Source organism: Drosophila teissieri, chromosome 3L (genome assembly GCF_016746235.2).
Source record: "Drosophila teissieri strain GT53w chromosome 3L, Prin_Dtei_1.1, whole genome shotgun sequence".
NCBI lineage: Eukaryota > Metazoa > Arthropoda > Insecta > Diptera > Drosophilidae > Drosophila > Drosophila teissieri.
This window is the reverse complement of record NC_053031.1, coordinates 17,009,027-17,036,070: the sequence shown is the minus strand read 5'-3', so window position 1 is coordinate 17,036,070 and position 27,044 is coordinate 17,009,027. Positions and strand designations below refer to the sequence as shown.

At 43.5% G+C, this 27,044-nt stretch overlaps 1 protein-coding gene and 1 long non-coding RNA gene across 11 annotated transcripts in view; one reads left to right on the top strand and one right to left on the bottom strand.

Annotated features, from left to right (window-relative positions):
• LOC122618539 (RNA-binding protein Musashi homolog Rbp6) overlaps nt 1-27,044 on the bottom strand; it is a 178,461-nt gene that overhangs the window by 100,926 nt on the left and 50,491 nt on the right. For all 10 annotated transcript variants that reach the window (XM_043795047.1, XM_043795048.1, XM_043795050.1 and 7 more), the window contains exons 4-6: nt 16,321-16,402; nt 3,863-3,947; nt 894-935 (exon numbers count right to left, since the gene is read on the bottom strand). In XM_043795047.1, coding sequence (XP_043650982.1) covers nt 894-935; nt 3,863-3,947; nt 16,321-16,402 — 209 coding nt within the window. The remainder of the gene's footprint in view (nt 1-893; nt 936-3,862; nt 3,948-16,320; nt 16,403-27,044) is intronic.
• LOC122618540 lies at nt 3,753-5,081 on the top strand. Its single transcript, XR_006326032.1, has 3 exons — nt 3,753-3,893; nt 3,958-4,861; nt 4,921-5,081. It is a non-coding gene; the product is annotated as an uncharacterized LOC122618540 (long non-coding RNA).

The following is a 27,044-nucleotide window of genomic DNA, read 5'->3' as shown; positions in this document are numbered from 1 at the left end:
GCGCTGTCTAACCGGTACAAAATGTGCGTGTGGCAAGCTTAGAAAGAGAGGGGTGGCTGCGATGGCTGTAGACAGCAGCAGTTCGCAGTGGTTCCTCCTTGTGCCTTTGCTTTTTTGCCGAAATTCTGTTGTCATCATCACTTTAAGAGAGCTGGTGTTAAGGTGGCATTGTGGGCGGCACAAGTGGGTGGGCGATGGCAGTTGGTTGGTGGGTGGTGGATGGGTGGTTGCAGGAAGCCAGAGCAAGCGACGCCTGTCAGACACAAAGTTATCTTCGCCTCGACTTGGCAGCCCCGTTGTTGTTGTCATCTTCCGTTTTTAATTTCATCTGCCATTTACTGCTACTTATGACACATCCTTTTGCCAGCCCACCTCGAACCACACACACACACACACACCGAAAACCACGAAACTGGCTGACAATTTTTGGGGCTGCTTTTCCTGGCTTGCTGATTTCACTTTTTTTTCCTGTGCACTTTTATACCCTTTTAGAGAGTTCTTTTGTTGGACCATAAAGGTAGCATGTCCAGGATACAAAGGACTAGGCTATGCATTATATTTTACGACTGAAAGTCAAAAATATTTGCTAAGTATTATGTCAAGTTTACTTTAGTCGAAATTAGCCAGCTGTTGCCCAACTGGATGTTACTGGTGGTTTCATGGACATTCTATTCTTTCATGTCATTAAAATATTTTATGTTCTGCCTACAACAACGACAGTAGTTTAATAAGCACTTTCTGAACCAGTTTTAAAATTAATAAAAAGTTATTTAAGTCAGTTCAATAAGTAAAAGTATCGAGATAGCCTTCCCCACTTAGAGTATATATTTTTGGGTGGCTTATTTCTTATTTTATATATATCAATTTTGCTGCGTTTTTTTTGTGGAACTTACCTTGGGATGTGCACGGCGCGGAAAAGCCACTTTCGGATCGACCTGCGTGGGAAAATGGAGAAAAGAGCAGAAAAAACATAGAGTGAGTCCGGGGAAGATCCGAAGGAAATCGTATGCTTAATGACATTTAAATGAAAGGAACATTGCGCACAACTCTTCATATTAATAGCCGCGCATAAATCTTGCATAAGCCTGCACTGCACATTAAATGAAATTGCCCCAAGGGGAGTGGTGGTGCTGGTGGTGCGGGTGGTGCGGGTGGTTGTGGGTGGTGTGACATGGGTGGTGTCTGCTAGTGACTTCGAGCTGAGCACGCACGAATTAACGCGTAACAAATTGCTCGGCCAGCGGGCGTAAGGAGAAAAAACGAGCAGCTTCTACCCAATAAGCAGCGTCATTAAAAATAATTAAAAATCATAAAAATTCAATTTTAAGCATTTTTGCCTCCTGTCTATCCTTCGGCGTTCAGCCGCAGCTCGTCCTGATTTTCCCACTGCTCCTGCTGTCGTCCGAGCCGTGGCTTTCATATTAGTGCAAGGACACAGCTCGACTTGACAGCTGAAATAAAAAATCTGGGCGCGAGGGTGGCACTAAATCCCGGCATCTGAAGTGCTGCTGTTGCATTTATCCGGGTATCTTAAGCCAATGAAGGAGCCGCAGCGAGGAAGCAACGCAATATCCTCTGGCGATAACAATTCGCACATACATACATATACAGATTGTACGTATGTACGTATGTATGTATGCGGAAAATCTGTCACAGGATAGGCAGGACATGCGGCTGCTCTTGTTGCTGCTGTTGCTGCTGTTGTGTTTGCCGTTTGCCGTGTTGATTTCCTGTGTGCAGGACGAAAAACAAGAGCAGCCGCACGGCGGGAAATTGATTTTTAGATTAAAATTAAAACTAATCAGCGCTGAGTGGCGAACGCTTCGGTTTCGGAGGATGTCGATGCTTTTGCCTTTTTGAAATACATCAGGCCGAAAAACCGTAACGAAATGAAATGAAATGAAATGAATTCGTTTCGTTTCGTTCCGTTTCGTTTTGCGTCGCTGTGCAGCCAAACGGAAACTCGAAAATCCCTGACCGGCCGAAAGTCAGGAAGACGTGTATATGGTATATGGTTGGTGGCCATATAGATATAAACATTACACGTTTCACTCGCACATTAATGCAGTTCCAGTTGCGAAACAAACAACCAAAAACGCTGTCCGCGGCTCAACAAAAAATTCAACATAAATGCTGGCTGCGCATTTTATTTACAGTTGGCAGGCATAAAAGGATGATCGGATGGACATCGGACCGAAGGACTAGCTGGAAACAGTGCAGCTCCACTCAATTAGGCTAATGCCACTGCGGCGTATGCGTAATGCGTGCGGAATATCATTACAGCGAGCTCCACTGTGCTCCGCTGCGGCCAATCAAATGCGATTTCCACCTATACAAAATGCGGAAGGAAGCCACTTTCGGAAATGTATTTATGCAGAGGAATGAGCACTGCGTTTGCGAAGCTGATTAATTAAATGGATAAAATAGAGATGCCGCCGGAGATGCGGACCCCACCTACCACAGCCTGGAGCCCGCTGCCCGGAGAACTGAGCCTGGAATCCAGAGCCCGCAGCCCAGAGGCCGAAACCCGGAGTCCGCAGCCCGGAGCCTGGAGAGCGAAGCCTTCAAACCGGAGAACGCAGACCAGAGCCTAGAGCCCAAATCCTAGAGCCTGCAGAACAGAGACCAAATCCTAGAGCCTGCAGAACCGAGCCCAAAGTCAGCAATTTAGTTTGCCTGTTAGGTGACGTTTCTAGCTTTTGAGTCGTCCGGGTTAATACATTTATGATTGGGATAGGAAAATTGCAGGGGTTTGGTTTGTGATGTGTTTAGAATGGGTAGGGTTAATTGACATGCGTATCGAAGGTGGGTTGAGTTTTGAAGAAGAATTTATTTTATTGTTGTATCGGCATGCCCCTTGAGTAATTCTGATTGCTGAGTTTGGAGGAGTTTCCACGCGATTAAACGCGGTTTAAGACGTACATAGATAGGTAGATGGTAATCAATGTTTGACACTATAAGGGATTTAAATACTTGGATATGGTAAGCTAGGTAAGGAAAGGTGTTTTAACTTAACTTATTGAGGCATGCTTTTAATTAGGTTATGTCAGAATTTCAGTTATATCACTTTGAGAGACTCAATAAGATGTTAAATATGTGTGGTACTTGACATGTTTTGCACTAAAAGCAATTCCTATCAAATATTAAATCGGGATCTTAGCCAAGTCGATCTGCCCATGTCCGTTTCTGTGTCCGTCTTTCTGTCCGTCCGTATGAACGCTATGATATCATAAATTTAAAAAACTACAAGACACAAAAACTAAACAAGCTGACTCTAGCGAACTCTTTTAAAATAGGAGTGGATATTTTTGCATGTTTTTATTCGTATTGCAGATTCCAATCGATATGCCAAAAAATTGTTGGTTTTAGTATAGCATTTAGCCATTCCTATTAAATTTAAAATTTCTTCTTTGCACTCTCAATATAGCGTTCTCTCTGGTTTAAATTCCGTTTTTAAATATTTACTTGCAAATTACACACCGGTGCTTTGTTGAACGTCCCAAAAGGGAAGAAATCATCAAGAGCGCACCTGAAAAAATTAACCATTGCAGCTCATTTGACGTTCATCGCGCCTGTCATAACAGCTAATTAAAAATTGTTTGGCGTTTGGGCCATGGTTTTTTTGGAAACTTTCGTATGCCTTTTTTGCCTATACTGTTATGCTTTGACTTTCTAATTGCTGTCAATAGAGGGTGTGGGGAAATATTGGGGGTTATGGGCTTGGGAACGATGCTTTTGAGCAAATATTTAACATAGTTACAGTGGAGTTTTCTGTTTGGGAAATGAGTGAAGAAAAAAACGAAAAAAGGGCGAAAAAAGGGAGAAAAAAGCGAAAAGCGAAGAGTTCGTGTGTAACATTTACCTTTTTGCCATCCAGCTCGTGTGTGCCTTGGGTGAGTACCTTATCTACGCTATTTGGATCGCTGAATGTGACAAAGCCGAAGCCTCTGCAAGTAGATTTGGAAGGAGATGTAAACAGGAGACGGTTAGCGAGAAGTTCTGCAAATATTTACCCAAGCCAGGAGCCAAGTAACTGAACCTGAACCAGCCCTATCCCGAGACCGAGACCGAGCCCCAGAATCAGAATCAGGAAAACAGAAAGAGAAACAGGAGCCCCGCCTCGGCCAAAGTTGAACCTGCCATCGTCAGTTTAGCACGTGCGCCAATTAGGCGCTCAAATTACATCAAAATATTGCCAGCAAAGAGTGGCTTGGGGGGGGCCAAATGAGCAGTCTAAGGCCCATGGCCCCATTCCCCCATTCCCCATCCACAAATGCCCCTTTTTCGAACTGAACTGTTCGAAGGCAGACGCTTACAAGCCATTACGTAAGGCGCGCCGTCTCTTTCCACGCCAGCTCCGTCTCTCTCTTTCTGTTTCTGTTTCTTTCGTCCGTGTTGTGATAAACTTATTCTTGTTAAATATTTAATTAAAATGCTTATTATCTCGCACTGCATTTTAATGAGTCTCCCATGCCAGGGCAACGAAACGAGACAGCCAAAGACAACAAACCAGCTCACAGATTTTGGGCTGTGGTGGCCCCCCTTTCAATCCGCTCCCTGCAACCCCCCGCCACCCCCTTGCAACCCCGCCTGTGTGCACGTTTATGTTTATTTGAGTTTTGCCACTTGGCAGCAACGCTTAACGACGCCTCGTCTCCTCGCTGCGAAACTCACAACTTCTTTCAGCCCGGCCCAGACACATGCTCGTATTTGTCTTGCTCTTTTAAGCCCTCCACTGCTGCCACCACCCCCACCCACCATCGACCACCCACCATTCACCGCCCACCAGCCGACGTAAGCCGCCCAATCTGCACCACCACCCCACTCAATCCGAGCCCCACTAGAACCGCAAGCACAGACAGTAATTAACGACGATTTTATTGCAATTGTGGCAATTGTTACGGTCCTGATTCCCCTCAGTGTGGCCCAGAAACCAGGAGCCCCAGCCCAGCACCAGCACCAGGCCCAGTTAACATGGCCAGGTCCAAGTGGTCAGCTGGCGGTGGATTAGAACTAAACAACCCATCTGGCATACAACTATGCTTCCAATTCAGGAGTGTCATGGTCAATATGGAAATGCTATGTGCAGGAATGATTAGCAAATGTGACTCATTAATATATAATATAGTTCACAGAAAAACTACCATTAATAATTAAAGCTTTGAAGTGTGTGAACTTGAAAATAATTGCAAATATTTAAGCAAACTTTTCTTAGAAAATTAAATCTAAGAACAAGGGTTCTTATGTAGTTGCAATTACAATGTTAATTATATTAATTATCATGGCTTTTATCCCGGCTCAAAGTGTGCGAACATTGTGGAGTAAAACTGTCTGACTTTTATATAATAAGTGGCGTTTTAATGGGTTGGTGTCAGAACAGTTTTACTTTATATTCTACCCTGACCTTGCGATAAATCATAGAAACTAAATACTCGCTATTTACAATAATTTACTAACTAAAAGCTACGTTCTGTCTATACTGGCGTAATAATTACAGAGCAATTAATGTGTACAGCTGCTTTCAACTAAGCGGAGCTACTAGTTTAGCTGATTGCAAATGTTTTTAATCGAAAATAAATCCTGTGTAAAATGTACAACATGGAAATTCTCCTCTCAGAACATTTTGTGAAATGCAATCATTATGGTAAGCAAGCAAATTAAAGCCAGAAATGTTATTCATTAGGATTTTAAGACAGCAATGTGGAAATCTTGATTTGAATAATGCTTGCGTGTCCTGGAACTCCCAGTAATTTTCATTCCCCACCCACAATTTCAGCTCCATTCGTATCTCAACCCTTTTTTGATCCACTTTTGACATGCAGTTTTATTGTCTGCGTTTTTCCATACAATTTACTTGTCAGTTAAATCATTTGTAATTGAAAGTTAAACAGATAATGCGGACATGTAATTGTTTCATTGAAATTTTATTGCTTACTGGAGGGTAATTATTTATAAGCAAGGATTAAGACTGAGCTGGCATGCACTAAATTTAATTCGGAAAGTATCCTCTGTGGGGATCGTCCTACAATTCATAATCCTTACAAAATGCTTGCTGCTCTCCATTTGACATTCTTTCGGCCACATCGCATCGGTGTTTTGCCATAGAAATTGCTATTCAACAACGATGCCAACAAACAATGGCTTGTTGCAAATTTATAAAAACAATTTGCATATGGAAAAGGATTGCCCGGCCTGTTTTGTCTTTGATTTTACCCACTTCCCCCCATTTTCCACCCACTTCCACCCATCTGCCCCACTCGCCATCTACGTGCCATGGATAAGTCATTATTTGTGTGCTTGTTGTCCTGGTATTGGCTTTCTGGATTCTCGTACAGCTGGCACGGTCTGGTACATATTAAATAAACATTTTATCGTATTTATAGACGAACAATTTGTGCAATGTGCAATTTGCGAAAAAGAGGCCTGCACCTATTAATATTGATTTAAATGGGCGATTTGGGGGTGAAATGAATGGGTGGAATGGGTGGCCGACCCGGCCGAGAAACTTGGAGTGGCTCGGTAGGCGTAACTTCAATCCAATGTTCAAGTGGGTCACACAAAATTGCAGAACAAAAGCAGGAGAAGGCCGAGTGCCACAAAGTTGAGGACGGAGATTGTTGCAATTTCTGGGGTGACGACACGGGCGGCGGCGCAGGCAGGCAGGGGAGCTCAAAGTGAAAAGCCACAAATTTAAAAGGCAAAACTCAAAAATAATGTGTCTCCTGTGTGCAATTTACTCACAAATTCAGATTCAATTTATGCAACTCGAGGCAGACCGGCATCCGCACGACAGACAGAGACAGGGATAGCCGCAGAGCGGGACGGCAATAGAGCCAGAATGGTGGAGCGCTCAGGATAACAACAGAATGTGTGCAGGCAACAACAATGGCCCACAACCCACACACACAAATGCACAGAGAAAAAAGTGAGGCAAAAACTGTGATTTTAAGTAAACGAATTTTATCTTTGCAAGGGTTTCAGGAATTAACTCGTCGGCGATAATTTGGAAATGAACTAATCGAAATAGATAGAAAAATACAAAGCAAATACTGAAGTGTTATTTACTTTCCCTATCGATTGGTTGGATTATTTGTTAATGGTTGATTATTGTTTAATTAATTTAGGAAATACTTTAGATATTCGTGAAATTGTGCCGTGTGTGAACTTAGACAATGAAGGAAAAACTAGGCAACAACAAGGACAAAGCAGAGACATGCAGCCTCCGACAAGAAAATGGGGTTTTGTGGCGGGGTTGCCGGGTGGGCGGTGGACGGTGGGTGGTTGCTGGTGGGTTGACTGTATTCCGCCGCCACCCCCTCACCACCCCCACCACCTCCTTCCTAGAGAACATGCAACTTGGGTTGCTTGTTGAATTTTATAAAGCCGTTTCAGAATGCTAATGAGCGCACGCACACAAGCTGCCAGCAGCCAAGGATGATGCTGTGCGCTGCTAGTCCGGAAAAAAAGGGGCGGGAGGCCAGGTGCGACAGGTGAGCCCAAGGAGAAGGGGGCGTGGCAATCATGTAACACATACAAACACCGCAGACACGTACCAAGCAGGGCTAGAAAGGAGCGAGGGGCATGCGAGAGCAAAATAAAAGTGTTATTTGAATTGGCATGGCAGAGCTTGAGAAACTTTGTCGAAGATCCTTGTTGCTGCTGCTCCTGAGCTTACGCACAATTTAGCAAAACAACTTGCATGTATTTAGCCCGTAGATACAGATACTCATACCTGTGCAGGAATGTGAATAGTTTACCCGAAGGACGGCGAGGGGGGCGGCGGGGAAATAAAGGAGCCATCCTGGCCAACTCGGAGTGTCTGCAGTTAAGTTGGCGGTTGGCTTGTGGCTGGCGTCTTGGATTACCGTAAATAATCTAACTAAATGAGTTACCAAAACGGTCAAAGTTCACATCAAGGTGTTGTGTGTGTGCGCGTGTGCGCGTCTGTGAGTGTGTGAGTGTGTGCATCTGGGTGTGCGTGTGCCTGTAATGGGAGCAGATAACAATATTAGAAGTCCTAGCATATGTCCAGTGATCAGGTGCAGGGCGATGATGAGGATATTCCGACCCCCGGCAATTGCCAAAGCCGAAACCGAAAGCTCATTTAAAGGCAAATGACGGCTGAAGGGTTGGATTTCGGTGTGGACAGGGTAAATGGAATTCGGGATATCCAGGCCAAAGATTAGTTGAAATTGAGTAAGGTTCAACTGCACTAAATGGAAATATTTTTCAAAGGGATTTTGGCTTTTTCACACACGGCCCAAAACCTGAAACCCATTTAAATAAATATTCAGAAATATAAATTGCAATCGATTTCTACAAACTTAAACGCATTTACAGCCCCAGCTAAGTCTTATCTTACATATTTATTATATTTTCGAAAAAAGCATAACTTAAATATTTATTTTAACATATATACGTATATAGTACTTTATTTTAGTAATTGGCCCTGAAACACAATTTTTATCGAAGCACTTACTATATTATTTATTGATTTAGCTGCTCCACTATTATTCATTTTCAATTGACGTCCAATTTGCGCGGTTTTGTGCGACGTGCAGCACTTAGTATGCACGGTAAATGGAAACCGTTGCTGGTGCACCTGCAGGATATGGAAATCCCATGACCCCACCACAAGCCAACCCATTTTCTTATATCTCTTAATTGCCTCAACCTGAGCTGACCTCAGTGCCAGACAGAATGACAAACTACTGTGAATTGCTCTTGAAGTCAGCGGAAGTAAGAAAACAATTGTCTCTGTGTCTCCGGCATCCACAATCCCACCCCCCCCCCAATACGCCCCCTGTTAGACCCGCCCATGCTGCCACCCCCAGTTAACCCCGCCCACTCCCTGCGGTTCAGTTTGCCTTCGGTATTGTTAATATACAAGTTGCAGTCAAGGCTGGAAATGGAGGCGAGCATTATTTTGTCTATGCGCTGCTAAAAAGCAAAGAAGCCGCCAGCCATGCCCTCAACCTTAGAGCTGCAAAGGGGTGAGGGGTGAGGGTGAGGGGATTTAACGAAAGTAGCTGACGGCTAACAAAACTTTCAATCCGAGGAGGTAGGCAACGCATATTCAAATGACTTTTTCGTGTAAAAATTGCGAAACAACAAAACAAAAGCGCCCCGAACGAACAATTGCGAGAAGGAATGCAACTTAAGACGACACTGGAGTGCCCGGCGGGGTGGGGCGCAAGGAGGCAAGGACCAGGGGGCGTGGCAGGATGAAGAGGCCGTTTCAGGCAGCGAGGCTGGAGCTGCAAGAGAGGCGGCTCTTCTAAGTCCCGGCTACAGCGAAACGTCAAATCCCGAGCGCACTAACAAGCACTTGCAGGCGGGCCAAGACGCCGTCTTTGTGCGCTTCGTCCTGGCCAAATGTTTTGCCGGTCGAATACCCTCGGGTTGAAAATTAATGCTCTCAATTTCAGGTATTACATAATTCATTATTTGATTTATAGAAAAACGTAATGATTAACCAATGCAACACATTTTGGAGTGGTAAATGTGCAATTAGAGATGTTAGAAATGTAATTACTCATGTTCATTTCAATAAATTCAATGAATACGGTGAAGTTTTTATGTTGCAAGTTTATGGTCTGACAAACGTTTACAACATTTGAAAGCGCTTGTATTTTTGGTCAGCATTTTTAATGGACATTGTTGCTTGGAGTTTAACCGAGTTTATTATAAAACCAACGAAACTTCTTCAATTATTAGATTACAATACCTTTATGGTGTTAGACTCTCTCTTTCAACATAAGAAACAAGTAGTTTATTCCGAGTTTATTTCAGCCATGTAGGTTTGATTTCATCTCGAAACACCTCTCATCGCCGAAGTGCGTGGCATCTTGCATTCGATCCGATGGAGGCTTTCCTTCTTGGGTTTTTTTCTTAGCCACCCCCCTTGGCGGCACCCCTGCCCCACCCCCGTCGTCGTCGCCGTCTCTGGCTGACTGCTGTCGTGTGAAGTGGGGCCGCGTGCATGAAACTTTCACAAGTGGCTTCCTGCCTTGGCTCGCCTCGCACTTTATAAGCCTACGCCGGCCGGGCGGAGGGCTCTGCTCTTTCGAGGGGAGCCAAATTGGGCTGTTGGCGGGGGAGGGGAAGGGGGAGGGGGGTGAGGACAAAGTAGAGGCGCCGCCCACGCCCATTTTGCACGTTTTTATGCCTTTGGCTTTGTTTCGTTTCGTTTTGTGTCGTGTCGTTTTCCTGGGCACAAAAATGCATCCTTGAACACGCACACTTAACTGGGCCTGCGTGAGTGGCAACCTCTTGCCACCCGCAATTCCCGCCCCCCTTGGACTCCTTGGACTCACCGGCTCTCCACTGCAGACAGAAAAAATATTGACCAAATTGCTCAGGACAATATAATTTAATGTTCCCCAAAGTACCTGCATTTTCCTGAATGGGAAATAAGTATTAAGAAATAGCTTTAAAGGTGCAAGTTCAAATCTTTGCTTCTTTTCTTCATATGGCATAGGTTTTCAGTTGGTTTTTTAAGGTAAAACTTTGTTAGGAAATACAATGAGGTGCTTATTACAAAATATTATTTCTATTTCTTGCAACAAAGTTGTAAATTATTTGATATTGGGACTAAGTGAAATATGTATTCATTTTAATTAATTGATATTGTGTAATATATTATAAATACTTGATTAATAGCTTATTTTATAATACAGCTAACAATCTTAAATGAAAACTGAATTTTCTAACACTTGTTACTACCAAGTTTCTCCGGATGCATTTTGTGTGTCCTGTTTTCCTTTCTAGCTGGCTGAGGCTACTCAAGCCTGGCATGGAGACATTCAAGACGACTATGTCGCCACCCCGTCAACGACGTCGAGTCCACCTCGAGTTGTGTGTGTGCGTGCCCTTGCGTTGATGTAAAGCCCCCGCCCACTTGGTCCTCGGTAGCCTCGACCCCACTTCCAGGAGCCCATCCCCCCAATCGCCCATCCCGCAGTTCGCTATCTATGCGTGGGTCTTGGGTAATTTTATTAATCCAGGCACAGGAACAAGGCGCTGGCGAGGCAGCTCGAAAAGGGGTTTTTCCCCAGCATTTCGGCTAAATATTTAAATGGCCTGGCCATTATGAAAATTTATCGATTTAGTGACAGTTTAAGGACACACATTATGGGCGGCCATTTGTTATGTTTTTATGGTTTCGTCGTATGCCTGCTGCTAATGTCAATTTTTGAGTGTCGTTGCCACATTAAATTCTGCGGCAGCTGGCTAACATAAAGTCTCGAGTCGGTGCAGAAAGGTGACTTTATTTTGTAATTCATTTTATCATTATGATGTAAGAGTGCGGTGCGCAAAGCAATTACAAGGGAGTGAGTGATTAGGGGCGTCTGTGGGGATCATAAAAATATTCCCTCCTTTATGCTCCACCACTTTTTTCGGGAGGCTGGGCTTTTCTTTTCATACAAATTCAAACATAAAATGCGCATAAAAATGCGCGGCGGCGGAGGAAAGCGCATGAAATAATCAACAGTAACAATGGCGGGGAAAAGTGAAATTCCGGAGCTGGAGCAATGCTGCCACTCCAGTTGACAACATTTGAAGTGTGTGTGCACTGGAAATAAAGGATACTTGCAGGCCATATATAAAACTACATATATATATTATAATAATTTGAAGATTTGTTGTTTGAGAAGCGTACCAATCCACCAATAATCCTTATTTAGTTTGAAACGAGATTAATCATTCACTTAGTTCTTGAAATTCTCCCCATTTGTGGATACCTTTTAGGGGTATAGTACAATCTAAGCTCGGATTTCTGCACTATCCCCGTCGAAGATCCTTGAAGGATAATGAAAAGTATAATCAACGTTTTTTGCCGTGTGCGTGTGTGAGTGACGTCTCAACCAGCTTGGCCGATGACTGCGATGTCCTAATGGTCTTTTGCCTCCTGTAGCTGACTGATGTTTGGCACACACACTTCCACAGCCTCACACTCGCCCAGCGACGCCATAATTAATGATGAAAAATTGCTACCCACACACACATACAGCAGCGTGGGCACACACACAAGCGGACACTCAACATATGCAACAGCAGCAGAAGAAGGGAGTGGAGGGGAGAGGAGGATGGGTGAAAATATAAAGCCATTTGGTTTTGTACGATGGAAATTAACATGAAAAGGGCAAAGCGCAGCTGCCATTCGCGTATGGCCGAATATGTGAGATCGGTCCAGAATCCGCCACCCCCCGGTTCCCATTCCCCATTTCCCACTTCTCAGTTCCCAGTCCCCAGTCCCCAATTCCCCGAAAAACCCCCACATGCAAGTGGTCAATGGCAGAAGGTCGCCGGAAAAACAAGGAAAAAAGACCCTTGAAAAAAACACCACCACCCCAGTGGAACACATAAAGTGGCGCACTAAAGCTGCGAGCTGGGCAAAGTGATTAAATTGAGTTAATTATGTCCACCGAGAGTGAGTGTGTTAGAGCAAGACAAATACGAGTTTGAAGTTGTACATAAATTATTACAAGGATATTAAATGTGGCGCACAAAACAGGGGAATTACCCGAGTATTAAGTGCATATCAAAGGCCGTTAAATGCGGGAAATAAAACATTTCGCCTGCGTGAAATTGCTTTAATCAACCCTTAATCTTCATTACAAAACACACTTTGTCTTTGTTAAGTCTTCTCAAGGTTCTTTTCAGCTTATTTTTCTGCTCCCGAAAATATTTCGCATTTCAAAAGGCATTTGGCCATTATGGAGGGAGTTTAAAAAAGCATTTGGACATTATGCAGTGAATTGCCACTTCGATTGTGGCGCAAAGTCGTGCAAATTTGGCTTACGACATCGAACTTCTATCAAAGTTTATCAAAGCCAAAACATTTAATGGTTGTGCAAAATGCTTCCGCCATTTTTTGTTCAGCTTATCCCTTTGGACCAGCCCGCTTTTTATTTGTGTATGTTTTTATATTTTGCCGTGTGTGTTGAGTGTGTGAGTGTGTGAGTGTATGAGTGTGGTGGCCCGGCTCTTATCTAAAAACCCGTTAAATTTATTATGCAACATTGCGCGCGGGTGGAAAATGCGATTTCTCATTCGATACAGATTCAGGTAAACATTCGCCGTGTGTGTCCGGCAAATAAATAAAAGCGAGCATTTTCTGCTGGCGCGTGTAGCGCCAAATAAAAACAGAAAAACATTAACAAGCGGCGGCGAAAAAAATTTAACTTAATTGCCAAACACACACACTCAAACAAAGGCACACACACACCCATACACACTCACACAAGAGGGTGTTGCGTTGTTGCTGTGGTTGTGTTTTCCGCGGCGGGTTTTCCGGGAGGGACGAGGAGGAGAGGGGAGGGGTCGGAAAATGGGGGCGGACCTTTCTGCTGTTGGCGTGCGTGCGCCGTGCGATATAATTTATGTTTCAATAACTTTCGAAACTCATTGAAAAGTCGCTTATGTTTGCTTCAATGGCAGCAGCAGCAACAAAAACAGCAACAGCAACACAACAAGAATGCTAAAAGTACAACAATAAATTGTTTGGATTTACTTATGCGCAGGAGGAGGTGGCCAAGTGGGTGGCTGGCTGACTGGGTGCCGAGTTTTCCTTAGCCGGGCGCTGCCGTTTCCCATTTCCCATTTCCCAGTTTACTCCATTTCTTATTTTTGCTGCACTTGAGCGACCCCGCTTTGTCTTCTCACCCGCAAGAAGAAAATTCCCGCTCAACTTGCAAAAGTTTTTCGCTATTTTCCCTCTCGTTCCTTTTCTTTTTATTTTTCTGTGAATGTGTTTTGTTTGCCATTTGCTTTCATTTTGTTTTTCTCGGGCTATTGCCTTCTTTTTAGGATTTTCCACCCCGCTCACCGCTCCCCACCAACCATCTGCCGCTGTTGTTCATTTTATGCTCTTAAAATTTATTTGCAAGTTTTCTAATTTGTACTTCACTCCATTTTATTGTAATATACAATCTCATTTGAAGTGAGATATGTCAGGACATCTATCCAGCGCGGAAAAGTATAAGGACCAAAGCGAAAGGGATGAGTACAGAGAACGAAATTCCTTTAGAATCGTTTAATCAAATTTGTAATTTACATTTGTAATCTTTTTCGAGGAATTACGTTTAAAATAATGAAAATGTTTCTGAAAGCAATACCTTATATACATATTTCTTAAGAGGTCTTACTCCGTCCGCTGTTCTCTACCACCTTTTCTCGCCGTGTAACCAGTTAGTGGAGGTGGCCTATAAGTATGCAATGCCTGCTGATGGCTGATCCTGGCGGCGTATCCTTGTTTCCTGTTTCGGAACCGGGGCGCATATTTATTAACCACACTGTTGACTCTCGCTGCGGCAACTTTGCGTGCAGCTTGTTGCTCCTCTGGCACTTTGGCCCCTTCCGCCCCCCTTTATCCTGCCCCTTCTGTCTTCTGTCTTCCGGTTTTGAATTTTGTTGTCGCACCTTCTCAGGAATTCTGTTTACATTTATTACTTTGCGCAAGTTTAAGTGAAAAATTTCCATAAACATTCTTTTAAGCGACATAAAGTTTTTATTAAATTTTGCTAGAAATCCCTGACACGATGATATCAGGCAACACAACGGCGACGGCAAGGGCACTGGCAACAAATAGAGCTGCGGAATTTACAACTACCAGAGGGTAGAACGAACACCTGCCACCCCGAGCTGCCGCTCTTCAAGATACTTTTGCAAAACGGGGGGAGGGGGCGAAGTGCCAACTGTTTTACTGTTGGCAGTACGAGATACTGCTCTACTGCTCTGCTGCTCCGGCTCCTGCTGCACGCAGTTCATAAAAATTTTGCCAGCCAACATGACATGCACAAAGGCGAAAGGACACACGGCGCCTGATCCTGCGAGTGGAAGTTGGAGGGAGAAGTGCAGGAAGGTGGCATAAACTTTCGTCGCTTGTTAACCTGAAAGCTTCGCCGCCACTCCACACCGACATTAGATGAAATTCAATTAAAACAAAGATATATTTCGTTGGACAAATTCCGGCAGCAGTGGCTTAAACCGGGCGAAAAAGTGCTCTAAAAAAGGAAGGCAAGGAAAGGACTTTCGCGCATTGTGTATACGCCCCATAAAACGCTTAATTAGTGCAAAGGGAAAGCGGAACATAAACACTTGCTTGTTGGTCGTTCTTAAACTTTCTTTGTAGAGCATGGAAATGGAGTCTGCATAACTTGTGCATAAAATGCTCACTTTTAATTAAATAAAACAGAAGAAAACTCCTAATATCCTTAGAAAAATAGATATACAAGAATATGCTAATATGTCAGCTCAATTAGGAATCTTTTAGGTGTTTAAAAAATTAATTTACAACGGAATCATAAGCAGCCTAATTAGTTGAATAATCACTAAACACTTCCTGGCGTGGAACGATCTTATATTTAATTTGCCGTATATTAAAATTGAAATGGGCTCGTTTAAATGCCAGCTCATTATTCATACTGTCCGCAAAAACCAGCTAATTTACGTTAAGCATTTTTAAATAAGGTCAAAGTACAGGACTGGGCGCGGGGGTTGCGGGTGTTGCGGGGGGTATTGGCCACGTTCAGCCAACTGAAAGTTGATCGAAACCGCAACAAATGACAAACGTTACGGCAAAAGTACACAACACGGAAACACACACACACCCATACACACATGTGCAGAGGAAAAGAGGAAAAGGGGAAAGCTGGAGTCCTAGGTAGAGGAGTAACTCGGAGGAAAAAATAAAATCAATGAAAATGAAAACCAATTAGCGGTTAACCAAACTGTTCAAATTTGGAAATGGATGCAGCCGTGCATGGCCATAAACAACAACAACAACCACGGCAACAAAGATGGCACAGTCGCACAGGGTTGGCAGATGAGTGATAGAGGGGTCAACAGCAGTCGGCAAAGGGAAAAGGGAGAAGGGGGAGGGGGAAGGGCTGAAAGGTAAAAGGTTGCAGGGTTACAAATTTATTACACGAAAATAGGAAATAATTAAAATCAGTTTGAGCGCGGATAACGTTTCGCTGGGAATGGGGAAGAACTTTTTGATTGATAAATCAAAAGTCACGGGCAAATGCGGGGCGAGAATGAAAACGTTACGAAAAACTGGAAAACTGTGAGATAAAAATCAAAAGAATCCTTCCAATAAGAGAACGATGACTAGGTAAACGTTTTTCCAGTCTAACGAGTTCAAGCTTAGATATTTTACTATTATTATCCTATATCTGCAATTACATTTGCTGCAGGAAGAGAAAAGCCCTATTTGTATTATTCAAATACATTGCGATTAACCACAGACCATTTCCTAATAAGTCTCAAGAAATACACCCCGATTTGAACACAATAAGGTAAGGACCAACTCACCTGGATCTGCGCGTCGTGGGATCCTTCATGACCATAGCCTCTGAGATATCACCGTAACGTCCGAAGTAATCGCGTAAGCTCTCTGAAAGGAATACAAACAAATGCAGTGAATAATCAATCAAAGCCGGTTTATGAAATGTCCTGGGGTTACACCCAAGTACGGCCATCAAAATCACGACGCCAAAGTTACTAATTTCGTTACGCGCTTAATAAAAATAAACCGAAAACAAAAATAAAAGTAAAAATAAAAAAAGGGAAAATGAATTTCGCGTGATGCCCAAATAAACAAACTGGTTGGACCCTAAACTCCTCACTCCTGTCAGAGCATCTCCCCGAATGGCCCCTTTCCACACGCTTTGCGTACGCAACTGGACATTATTCACATGCATACTCGCAAAGTACACTGAGAGAACTCGTAAGTGACTCCAAAACTAAATTTACGCTTTTTTATTTAGATAATAATTAGAATATATATCTTGTTTCTGCTTCTTGGACAGGATCTTAATGTATAAAACCGTTTGAGAACTAAACTAACATGTAATTCTGAGAGCATATAAAGATATTTCCTGTAGATACACAAGTGTTTATGGTTTTTCCACAATGTACCTACTTTATGAATATTTAATAGGCCATTTGATTTTGTTTCCTTGTCGCAATGAAATGGCTATTAAAATAAAGAACCATTTTTAACTTATGGCTTTCGTTGTTTCTCTGACTGTAGGCACACACAAAGTACGCAGACCACTTCAGACTCGCTGCTTTGGTTGCCAGCGGCAGCTGTTGTCTGCGGTTTTGCGAGCTAATCTGACTCTGACTCCGGCCGGAGGATGCGGATGCGAATGAAGGATGGCGGATGGCGAATGGCGGATGGCGAATGGCGGATGGGACGCAGGACTCCGCCCGGCTGGAAGCACTTCAGCGGCACGTAAGCACACAAACGCAACACTGAAGTTATTTCAACAAAATTGCCAGACAAACGGGACCAGGGGCGGGGATTGGGAAGGGGAAAGGGGAATGGGAAGGGGGCCACACGACAGATAGCAAGGCTCGTTGGCTGCGATTTAATGCACCAAAAACAAGCAGAATAAAACCGATAAAGTCATCCTTCGCCCGTCGGCTGCTGGCTGAGGAGCCCTAATCCAGTCGAGTGTCGGCGCTGGCGTCATAAATTCAAACTACAATAAAAATTCAATAAAACAAACGATTTTGCCGCTCACGCCGCGTGGCCAAGACGCTCCGGCCATAAATGTGGTGCGAGAAATCGCACCAGGGAACCAGTAGCGCCAACACCACCATCGCACCACTGCCCCAGCCCAGAAATCGCGGCACCACCAACACACCAACACACACGCACCAAAAACCAGGCTAGAGCAACTAGTTGCGCCTTGTGTCGATGCAAAAAGCCACACTTAAAACAACAATTCAGTATTCATATTCTTTTTCAATCCTCCTTTGGCCAGAACAATTATTTCTAAAATGTGTGGTTCTTTAAAAAAAGCATAGCTAGAATTTCGTTGCACCTAACATCTTATTTAAATAGTTTTTTAAACTGGACCCTAAGAAATTTTCTAGTAATATTCCAAAAATAGCGCAATTCTTTCCCATTTAAACTAGTCTTTCAACTATTTTGTGTCGCTTTATAAGACTCTCGCTGCATTTTTCAAGTGCATATTAATTTAAAATAATTTTGTAGTTATGTATTATAAGCTTTATCAAAAGTTTTCAAGTTCGCATGTGCCCAGTTATTTCCATTCTAGGCAACTTTTTCTCAGAGTGCATTGGAAGTGTGGGCAAGGGAGAGGGTACGAAAGGGGTAGGGAAACGGGGTGGAAACTGGGTGGCTCGGGGTGAGTATGGTTTCACTCGCAGGCAGGCAGACAGTCAAGTGGGGGCAATGCAACGCAAACGCGAAGCGCGTCGCGTGATTTACATAAGTATGCACAATAATTATGAACAATAAAAAACAATTTGTTTGCTTATGACAGTTTTGGAACCATAAATAACAACAGCAACTGGCGCAGCGGTTCGAGTGGCATGTGGACGAGGGAAATGGTAGATGGAAATGGAAAATGGGAAATGGTATGTGGTGGAGCTGGGCCCCGTGTGTGTGTGCGTGCGTGTGTGGCATGCAAATTGATGGGGCAGCCAAAGGGTTGCGCTCCATTTCGTTACGTTCTACGTTCGTTGCGTATGTGGCGCAGCAAAGTATGCTACACTTTAAGTTTAAATGGGCAATTGCCCCTCTATGTCTCTGTCGAAGGAGCGGGGGGAGGTGGTCACGGGACGGGGGCAGGGGCGACACTATTCTATGGCATGACTTGGCCATTAGTTGAAGCTGAGGTGTAAATAAACCAGTTGGAGCTAACCACTCCCAATGGCTGTGATTGAGTGGGTCACCGGAAATGAGAGTTCGCAGTTCATTCGCTACCGTCGCTCATGAAGTTATAACGACATTTCAAATGTGATATAAGTTCTATTCGATTTCGAGTACTAAGCTTTAAAATGGCTTTTTTAAATAGACTTGTTTTATACATTTATAAAAATCTCATTTGATGTATTGTATATTGTAGCCTATAAATCGTACGGATCTTTGTCCTATTATTCTAATTTTAAGAACATTAAACATAGTAATTCTGAGTCAAAGTTCTAGGAACTTTTAATACATTTTTTGTATACAATATAAGATAATTAACTAGTCCAATAACATACATATTTCAAATAGCAGGGAAGAATATCAAACTTTCTATGATTTGTATTCCTCTCAAAAATCAGATTCCAGGTGAAATACCAACACAAAGTCATCATCAACGTGTCAATCAGTGCGCTATATCTCACTCAATATTTCAGACATGGCCTTTCTGCCCAATTAAACCCCTTTGCCGTTTCTCACAGTGCACCAGGCCCCTCTGTTTTGGGTACCCCCCTTGCTGTCATCCATCGCGGCATTCAGTTTTGAGTGACAGCTGCAAAGTTTGTTTTGCATTTCATATTTGCGAGCTTGTCTGCAGCCCCCCCACTCAACCGCTGCTCGACCCCAACTCTTTAGCAAGGCTCAGTGCCAACTGTCACTTGACCGGCCAAAACCCGCGTCCTGCCACGCCCCCCGCCCAAGCCAACAGGGCCAATAGAAAAGCTGGCAAACAAAATAAATGTGTAAATGTGAAGAAGCAAAAAACTGGCAACACAGAAACAAAGAGAAACAAAAATGAAAATGGTCAACAAATTAAAACGCGCCAAAATAAAAATAAAATTAAAATTTATTTGCTACCCAACGGCTGCGAAAAAATAAAAATAAAATAAAATACACATAACAAAAACGAAGTGGAGGCGGAAGGAAGGGCGAAAGGAGCAGCGACAAGAGCGAAATATATTGTAACGGGCCAAAAGCCAAACTTGGATTTAATTAAAATGTTTACCACAGTCATTTCATTTTCATAGCCAGCAAACATAAATTTTGAAGAGGAAGCGTGTGCGAGTGAGAGAGGAGAGAGGGTCGGGACCGCAGAGCGAAACAGCTGCAAGAAAATGCCAAAAACATTAAAGTTACCACACCGTGCTAACGCAAGAGTGGAAATTTTGATTGTTGCATTTTCGGTTTGGGGCGCAAACAATAAGCGATAAACAAAATAGCTTCAATCTGCAAACAGGAATTGGATTTGCAGGTAATTAGTTCAAGCAGGCACAGCAACACACACACACACGCACACTCACACACACATACACACACTCACTGAGGGAAATTTATCCCGAATCCATTTAGTGGGATTATTTATAAGAAAACTCGGCTCCCCACTCTTTCCACCCAAGGCAATCCGTTTTGCGGTTGCAGGCATATTAACCCCTTAACGTCCTGGCGGCCCTTAACCCCCTGCTGCCCACCACCGCCCAAAAGGTCCCCAATAGGCCACCGCACATGTTGTCAAAAGCACAATGCTGAAACCATAAATTTATGTGCCTTCTATTGTTTTTGCCAAAGAAAGCGGAAGTTGTGTGCTCTTTGCGGTGCGCCTAGGAGCCATAGGGGGTGGGTGGCTAGGAAAATGGAAAATGGGAAATGGGGGAAAACTACACAGCAGCAAAACAGCAACCAAAACCAGAATGGGTGAAAAAGGTGTGCGCAAAGGGATTTCAATCAATTGTGAGGCGAACTGAGGCAACTGGCAGCCAGCGCAACAAAAACTCAAGCTCAGCTTCTGTTCTGTTCGGTTTAGCTCTGCCCTGACCTACACTGCGCGAAAGCTGGGTGAGTCAGTACACATAAATAAATTAAGAAATACTACCAATTCGAACTTTGAATTGAGCTCAATTGTAAGATGCACAAGTAACATAATAGTTTATTAAACAAGGCTTGCACTCTAGATTAGATTTAAAAGTATTGTGCTCTCTATGAATAAACTAATAAGTTGTGTAAATATTAAAAATTGTAAATACCTATCTGCTAAAACAGACTGCCATAGTACAATGAATAATATAGGACAACCTTTCCGTTTCAAAAGCATTAACTTTATTTTCGGTAATGACATTAGCAAAACATTCCAACTCCAAAAAGCGATGAGTTCTCGATTGAATTAAGACACAATGAATGAGAATCTTTATTTTCCCTCAGCGTATCGTTTTGTTGGAAAACGCAAATTGCTATTTTGTCTGAACAGCAAACGAGATGGCAATTCACTGGAAAACAGAGATACCCAGAGCGGGCCGGAAAGAGATGGGGCGACAGGCAGTGAGAGAGACGGCGAGATGGACCCGTAGAGCCTGTTGTAACACATCCCGGGCGTAGCATCATTTTTCATGCGCTCCAACAACTTCTGACAAAGGTCGGTCAAGCAAGTCTTAAAAACTTTGCGACAAGACAACGCACGTTCCGTTCCAGCCCCCTGTGCCCCCTGTACCCCTTGACCCCTGGAGTCCTTCTGAGTCCTGCGAGCGCCCGCCTTTCGCTTAGTGAATTACGCCGGCTTTAAGGGGTTAAGGTTCAGCCCCCGAGGGCCACGGGTAACAGTTGTCGCTGTTTGCTCTTCGCTCTAAGCCGTAAATAATAATATTTGGACAAGATGCCAGCCGGGGCGGGAAACCAAAAAGCGAACGTCTAATGCTCTAAGAAATCGGATAAAAAATAAGTGATTCATGATTTAAAATATTTAGGAATATTTTTAGATAATTTGTTCCTTTCACAGTGCACAGCATTTTTTACATTCGTTTTCACATAATTTCACACATTTTTGCTCCTGATTGAAAGTGAGTACGAGAGTGAAATTAAGTAGAGAATTATGAATTCAATCGAAAGCAAGAAAAGCAAATGCACAAGCCAAACAAATCTTTGAAGCATAGTAATCAAGAAGAGTTAAACATTATAATCCAATCTAAGATCTCCTTATGAATGGCTTTGATTTTTGATATGCGCCAAACTTTCTTGCACAAGAAACAGTAGAAGCATAATTGAAACAGTTCTTAGACTCTCAATGACAAAACTAGAAAACTCCATCCCAGATAAGATCCACTTTGATCTCCCAACCTAATCGGGGCCCGTATAAGGAGCAACTGTTTTAATTATGATGTGCTTAGAGGAGATTCAAGAACCTTTCCAAACTTTCCAAGCGCGGTAAACATCTTCATGCATATGAAACTAAGCTCTCAGATTTGGTAAATTTGATAAATAAATATAAGGCATAAACTTTACCATGCCCACATGGCCTTACCATGGAAAATCCCTTTCGTACGCAGAATTCCTTAACCCTACTCAATGGCTCAAGAATGGAAAACTTGTTTACAAGCGTCAACATTTTCACCTGATCTACGGAAAATGTTTGCCCAAGTTGGCGCGATTTATGGCAATGGCAAGTCATAGACTTATGGATTGCCATAACTTGCGAACGGCACTTACCATAATTGCATTGGATATTGGAGAATGGATGAGATTTTAGATATTCGGGGAGTGGGGGCATCTGAGTCGGCAACTTTGAATAATTTATGTGAGATGCGTTCAAAGTTGAGACGCACAAATTAAAATCAACGCACCAAATGATTGATGAATGGCCGGAGTATGGAGACGAGTGCTCCGTATCTGGATCCGCCTTTGTTCGGGTCAAGTCATTTAAATACGGACAATGGGTCACTAACACAAGGTAAACTCCAAACTAAACAGAATGTCAAAAATCAAAGTCCAAACTTGATGGAAAACAAAGGCCAGAAAGTAGGCAAGTTGAAGAAGCGCCGGTTAAACAAAAGGCGGTGAAAACTTTCCACGCACACAAAGCCAACAAAACTTTCGGACCAGAAAGAAAGTGGTCTGATGTCTTGGGGGGGTGGGAGTGGGAGTGGTCTTATCTCTGGAAGACACAGGATCCAGGCCCAGGACCCCGGACCCAGGGCAGCATCAAAAGCATGCTAATGTCCAGCCCTGGCCGCAGTACGCCCACCACGTAAACAATCTCGCAGAAAAGGGGGCCAGTGGAGACAAGAGCCGAGAAGTCAAGCACAAAAAGGGTCAAGAGGGTCTTCTCTTGGTTGTTGGATGGGGCAAGTTCCACGGCACAAATCCCCCCCAGAGAAGCTCCGCCACGCAGGATATGCGACGGCGAGGACGACTGTGAACGCATACGAATCAATTGATTTGGGAAGTGCGGCGGCGGCAGGACGAACTCAGCCAGGATGAAAGGTCTCGGTCCCCTCACAGAATGCAAAGTCTCAGCTCGTTTCCTATTCCTTCTCTGCGCTCGGACTTTTTGTTGCCAATGCAGCCAGGCGGAATAAATTTCCAGCAGTCAAGGTAAATCGTCGTGGAAATCACTGAAAGCAAATTAAAAAGTAACATCCAGGAGAAAGGGCAAAAGGATGACCGAGCCAGGTGAAGTATGTAGATAGATATGCCGCCACTCACTCGGGCACTGCAAATATCAAGGGTGATGTTTGAATGTTCTGCTAAAATGTTTATAATAATCACTACAAATCCTTAATCATGCTGAAACTCTTATTTTTTAAACTCCTAAAAGTTGATTTTAATGTTGAATATGGTTTTTAAGGAGGACTAGACGTTTCTCTCAATGCTCAATGATATATTTTCTATATGGAGAGACAGAGTCAATAAGGATGATGGGGATAGAGGAACAAAAGGGTCAAGCGTTCGACGCAATAAACCAAAATGCGACTATCGGTCCACAAAGGAGGCGGTGCCCGGAAAGATGGGGGAGCTCTAAAGGATTTCCTTATAAATTATTGTGAATTTATGCGAATCATTTCCAGTCGGATTGCCGCCGCGATGGCGATGACGCAGCCCCCGTGGAGCAGGAGGAGCACCGGGAGCACGGGATGATCAGGAGCAGGAGGAGGAGCAGGAGATGGCAAGCCGCCGAGGATTTTAACTTTATAATTGAATCCATTACTTAAGAACGTGCGTCCAAGATTTCGACGTATTAAAGTGTTGGCACCCCCACCAGCCTCTGGCCCGAAAATTCAAAATCCAAAATCCAAAACCCAATCCCATGCCATCCATCCAAGGAAATCTCCACCGCTGATTGGCAAGGGTAAGGCGAGTTAAGTTCTTGGTTTGTTGGCTACACAAAAACCCCGAAATAAGTTTTAATTACGGGCATATGATGGTGCCCGATAATAATAATAATAATAACGGCGAGCGAGCGCACGAAACGCAACCAAACCAAACCGAGCCAAACGAAACGTTGGAAAAACTTTTGGCGCCCCGGCAACGGAGACGAACTGAAAAATTCTATTATAATTAATAGCAGAAAATTATGAAATTAATGCAAAGCAACAAAAATGGGTGGAAAAATAAGGAAAAAAAGGAGTACGCACAGCCAGAACAGCTCAGCCAGAACAGCAGCCCGAAATTGGATTCATTAAAAATTGAAGTGGGTTTCGTGGCAGCGCCGAGTGGAAAGTGTGCTCGAGCTTATCCCAAAAACTTGGAATGCAGCGAAAGGGTTGCAGAGGGTCGTCCTCCAGCAGCCTCGGCAATAATTGAATATCTCAGGTCGGATTGGGTCGCAGTCGGCATAGATTTCTCCAATCACATTTAAGCTGTTGAAATGTTGATGAGGGGCAGATTAGAGGTCACAAATTTGACACTCCACATTCCACATTCCACCGGGCGGATAATTAGAAAGTGGACTCCTCCGGAGGGCAATGGCCAGCTTTTCGAGGCACGATAATAGGGCTGGTATTTCGGAAGATACACTTTGTGCAAAACCAATTTCGTTCCGTAATTAAATTATTTCATTTCGTCACCACAAAAATGTAAACCGGAATAATTGTCAAAGCTAACGAACCATTAAATCGGAATAGGTACGCAAATCGATATCAAAAAAAGAAGTCTAAATTGTCCTGTTTTATTGCGGCGCTTATCCTTATTATTGTATTTATTTCTTAACTGTAAACAATTGTTACACCAATAGCGTTTGTTCTTAAATTGAACAGCAATATAATGCAATTTGATAACTATTATTAAACGCCATGCATATTTTTTAAACATCAATTATATTAAAAATTAAATTCAATTTTATTTTAATTTGACGTTTGCGTGCGTAAATGAAATTCCACTTATTAACATATATGAATTGATATTTGAAGTACGAATTTAATTAGCACAAATTGATGCAATGATAGGAATAATATTTGTTATTCCGTTTAAAGTCTGTCCGGCTGAATATTAGTTTCCGAACGCGATCAATTTTGAATTGAGTTGAATTCCCGGAGGGCAAAGAAGTATCGATGTGCCAAGTGGCGTGAGAGCTCTTAAAGCTCCAAGCTTAGCCTACTCCATAACAAGATACATCCTCCGGGCCACTTTTCATTTTCCAACCGGATTCTCCCTGGCTGCCTTTATTTTTGTTGTTGTTACACGCAATTTTTCATACTAATTACCAAGCAATTTAGTTTTGTGTTTACACTCGCTGGCCGCCTGCCCAGTTGATTGGCATTGGCAGCGGCAGGTGGCCGCCTCATTAGTGGCTTAACTTGCTATACAAAATGTGTGGCACTTATGGCAAACAGAACTGAGCACAGAGCACAGCGCACAGAGCACAGAACACAGCAGAGACCAGAGCCCAGAAGTGGTGGCAACATGAAACATGAAAAAGCAGCAGCATCAAATTGACACTTAACCGGAGTGGCAGGGTGTGGAGCAGGAAGGCAACAATAAGCAGCCACACGTTGACCAGCTGAGTGGATGGGGCGCTGCGGAATGGGCTTGGGAAATGGCTCCAAGGATGGGAGTTGCAGGAGCAGCAGGAGCAGCAGGAACAACAGCATTACCAACTGTGTAAACAAAAACGACGGCGTCGAGGACAAGGCAACAGCGCTCTCACACACTCGTGCACTGATAAAAAACAGGAAATCTGCACGCCGATCAGTTGCACATTGAAACATACACTAATCCAGATTATTTGTATTTATTTAAGCTATGGTAATATGAAGACTAAAGACTATAGGAAGCTGTGAGGATGACAGGAAGTCAGGATATGCAACTCAGATATACAACATGTACATATTCCAAGCCTTTTTCATTGTACTCAGTTTTAACTATTTAAATACTTTATATACTTATCAAAATCTATTGCCTTTTGGTTTACAAAACATTTAAACCGTAGTAATAGTGTATATTTTAAACTTCATTGCTTGTAGGTATTATAAGTTTCTAATCTCCATTGTATGCAAGTTTTTGCCCCAGTGCACGCAGTGTGAAGAGAACCAAGGATGGGGAAACGACAGCGACAAAGCCTGCCACATATCAGTCAGAGATGAGACACAGGGACACCGAGAGCAACGGAGACAGAGAGCCTGGGAGCCCGAAAGCCGTCGAGAGATCCTTTAAAGTCGACCCGGGCACTTGTTGGTGTCCATAAGCTGGCTGGGCAAACAGGCAAACAAACCCAACTAACAAGCCATAAGATGACAGCCTGCCAGTGACAAATTGTGCCAAATCGAAATGGTAAACAAATGCCAGCCGGTGGAAGAGAAATGCCAACGGAGAAATGCCGGAGAAAGGCTGGAAAGCGGAGGAGCACAAGATCCCTGGCCGAATGGAAGCAACAAATATGCAAATTCTGCACATCTGCTAATTTGCTAAGCTGAAAAAGAGGAGCAACAGGAGAGGCGGGCGGCGGGAGGTGATGGAAATATTGATGCCGAGCAATCAAATGTGCCACGGGGCGTATGCGCAATATTTGGGAGGCCAGAGGAAAAGTGGCCACAGATCATAGCTCACTTCGGTCCACTTTGTGCGGTATTAGCTAAGCAAATAATCATTACATTTTCCATTTGTTTTTTGAATACATATACATTTGTATCACTGTGTGCGTTTGTGCCTTATTTTCCCTGTTTTTTTTTGTTTTCGGAAGTGTATCGATAGCCCCCCAAATAAAAATCTCTCACGCATTCCCAGCACGTACCACATGATTCCCACCCCCCAGCCCAATTCCTCTCATCACTCGGCCCCACTTGACGAGCAAACAGCTCTCGAGGCATAAGCCACCCCCAGATCCCCCAGATGCCCCAGAATCAGCCCTCCCGCCATCGAAAACTCCCCCGCAGTTTTCTCCATTTAAAAAAGTATCAATTTCATTGTTACGCGAGCTCGTTTTTTCCCTGTTCCCTGTTACGTCCTCTCTTAGTGTTTTGGTTCTTTATTATATGGTACATCCTCGGAGTAGAGTCTTATGAATAGCATAAAAAGCTGATAAAGAATAACACAGTAAAGTGAAGTGGGCTCG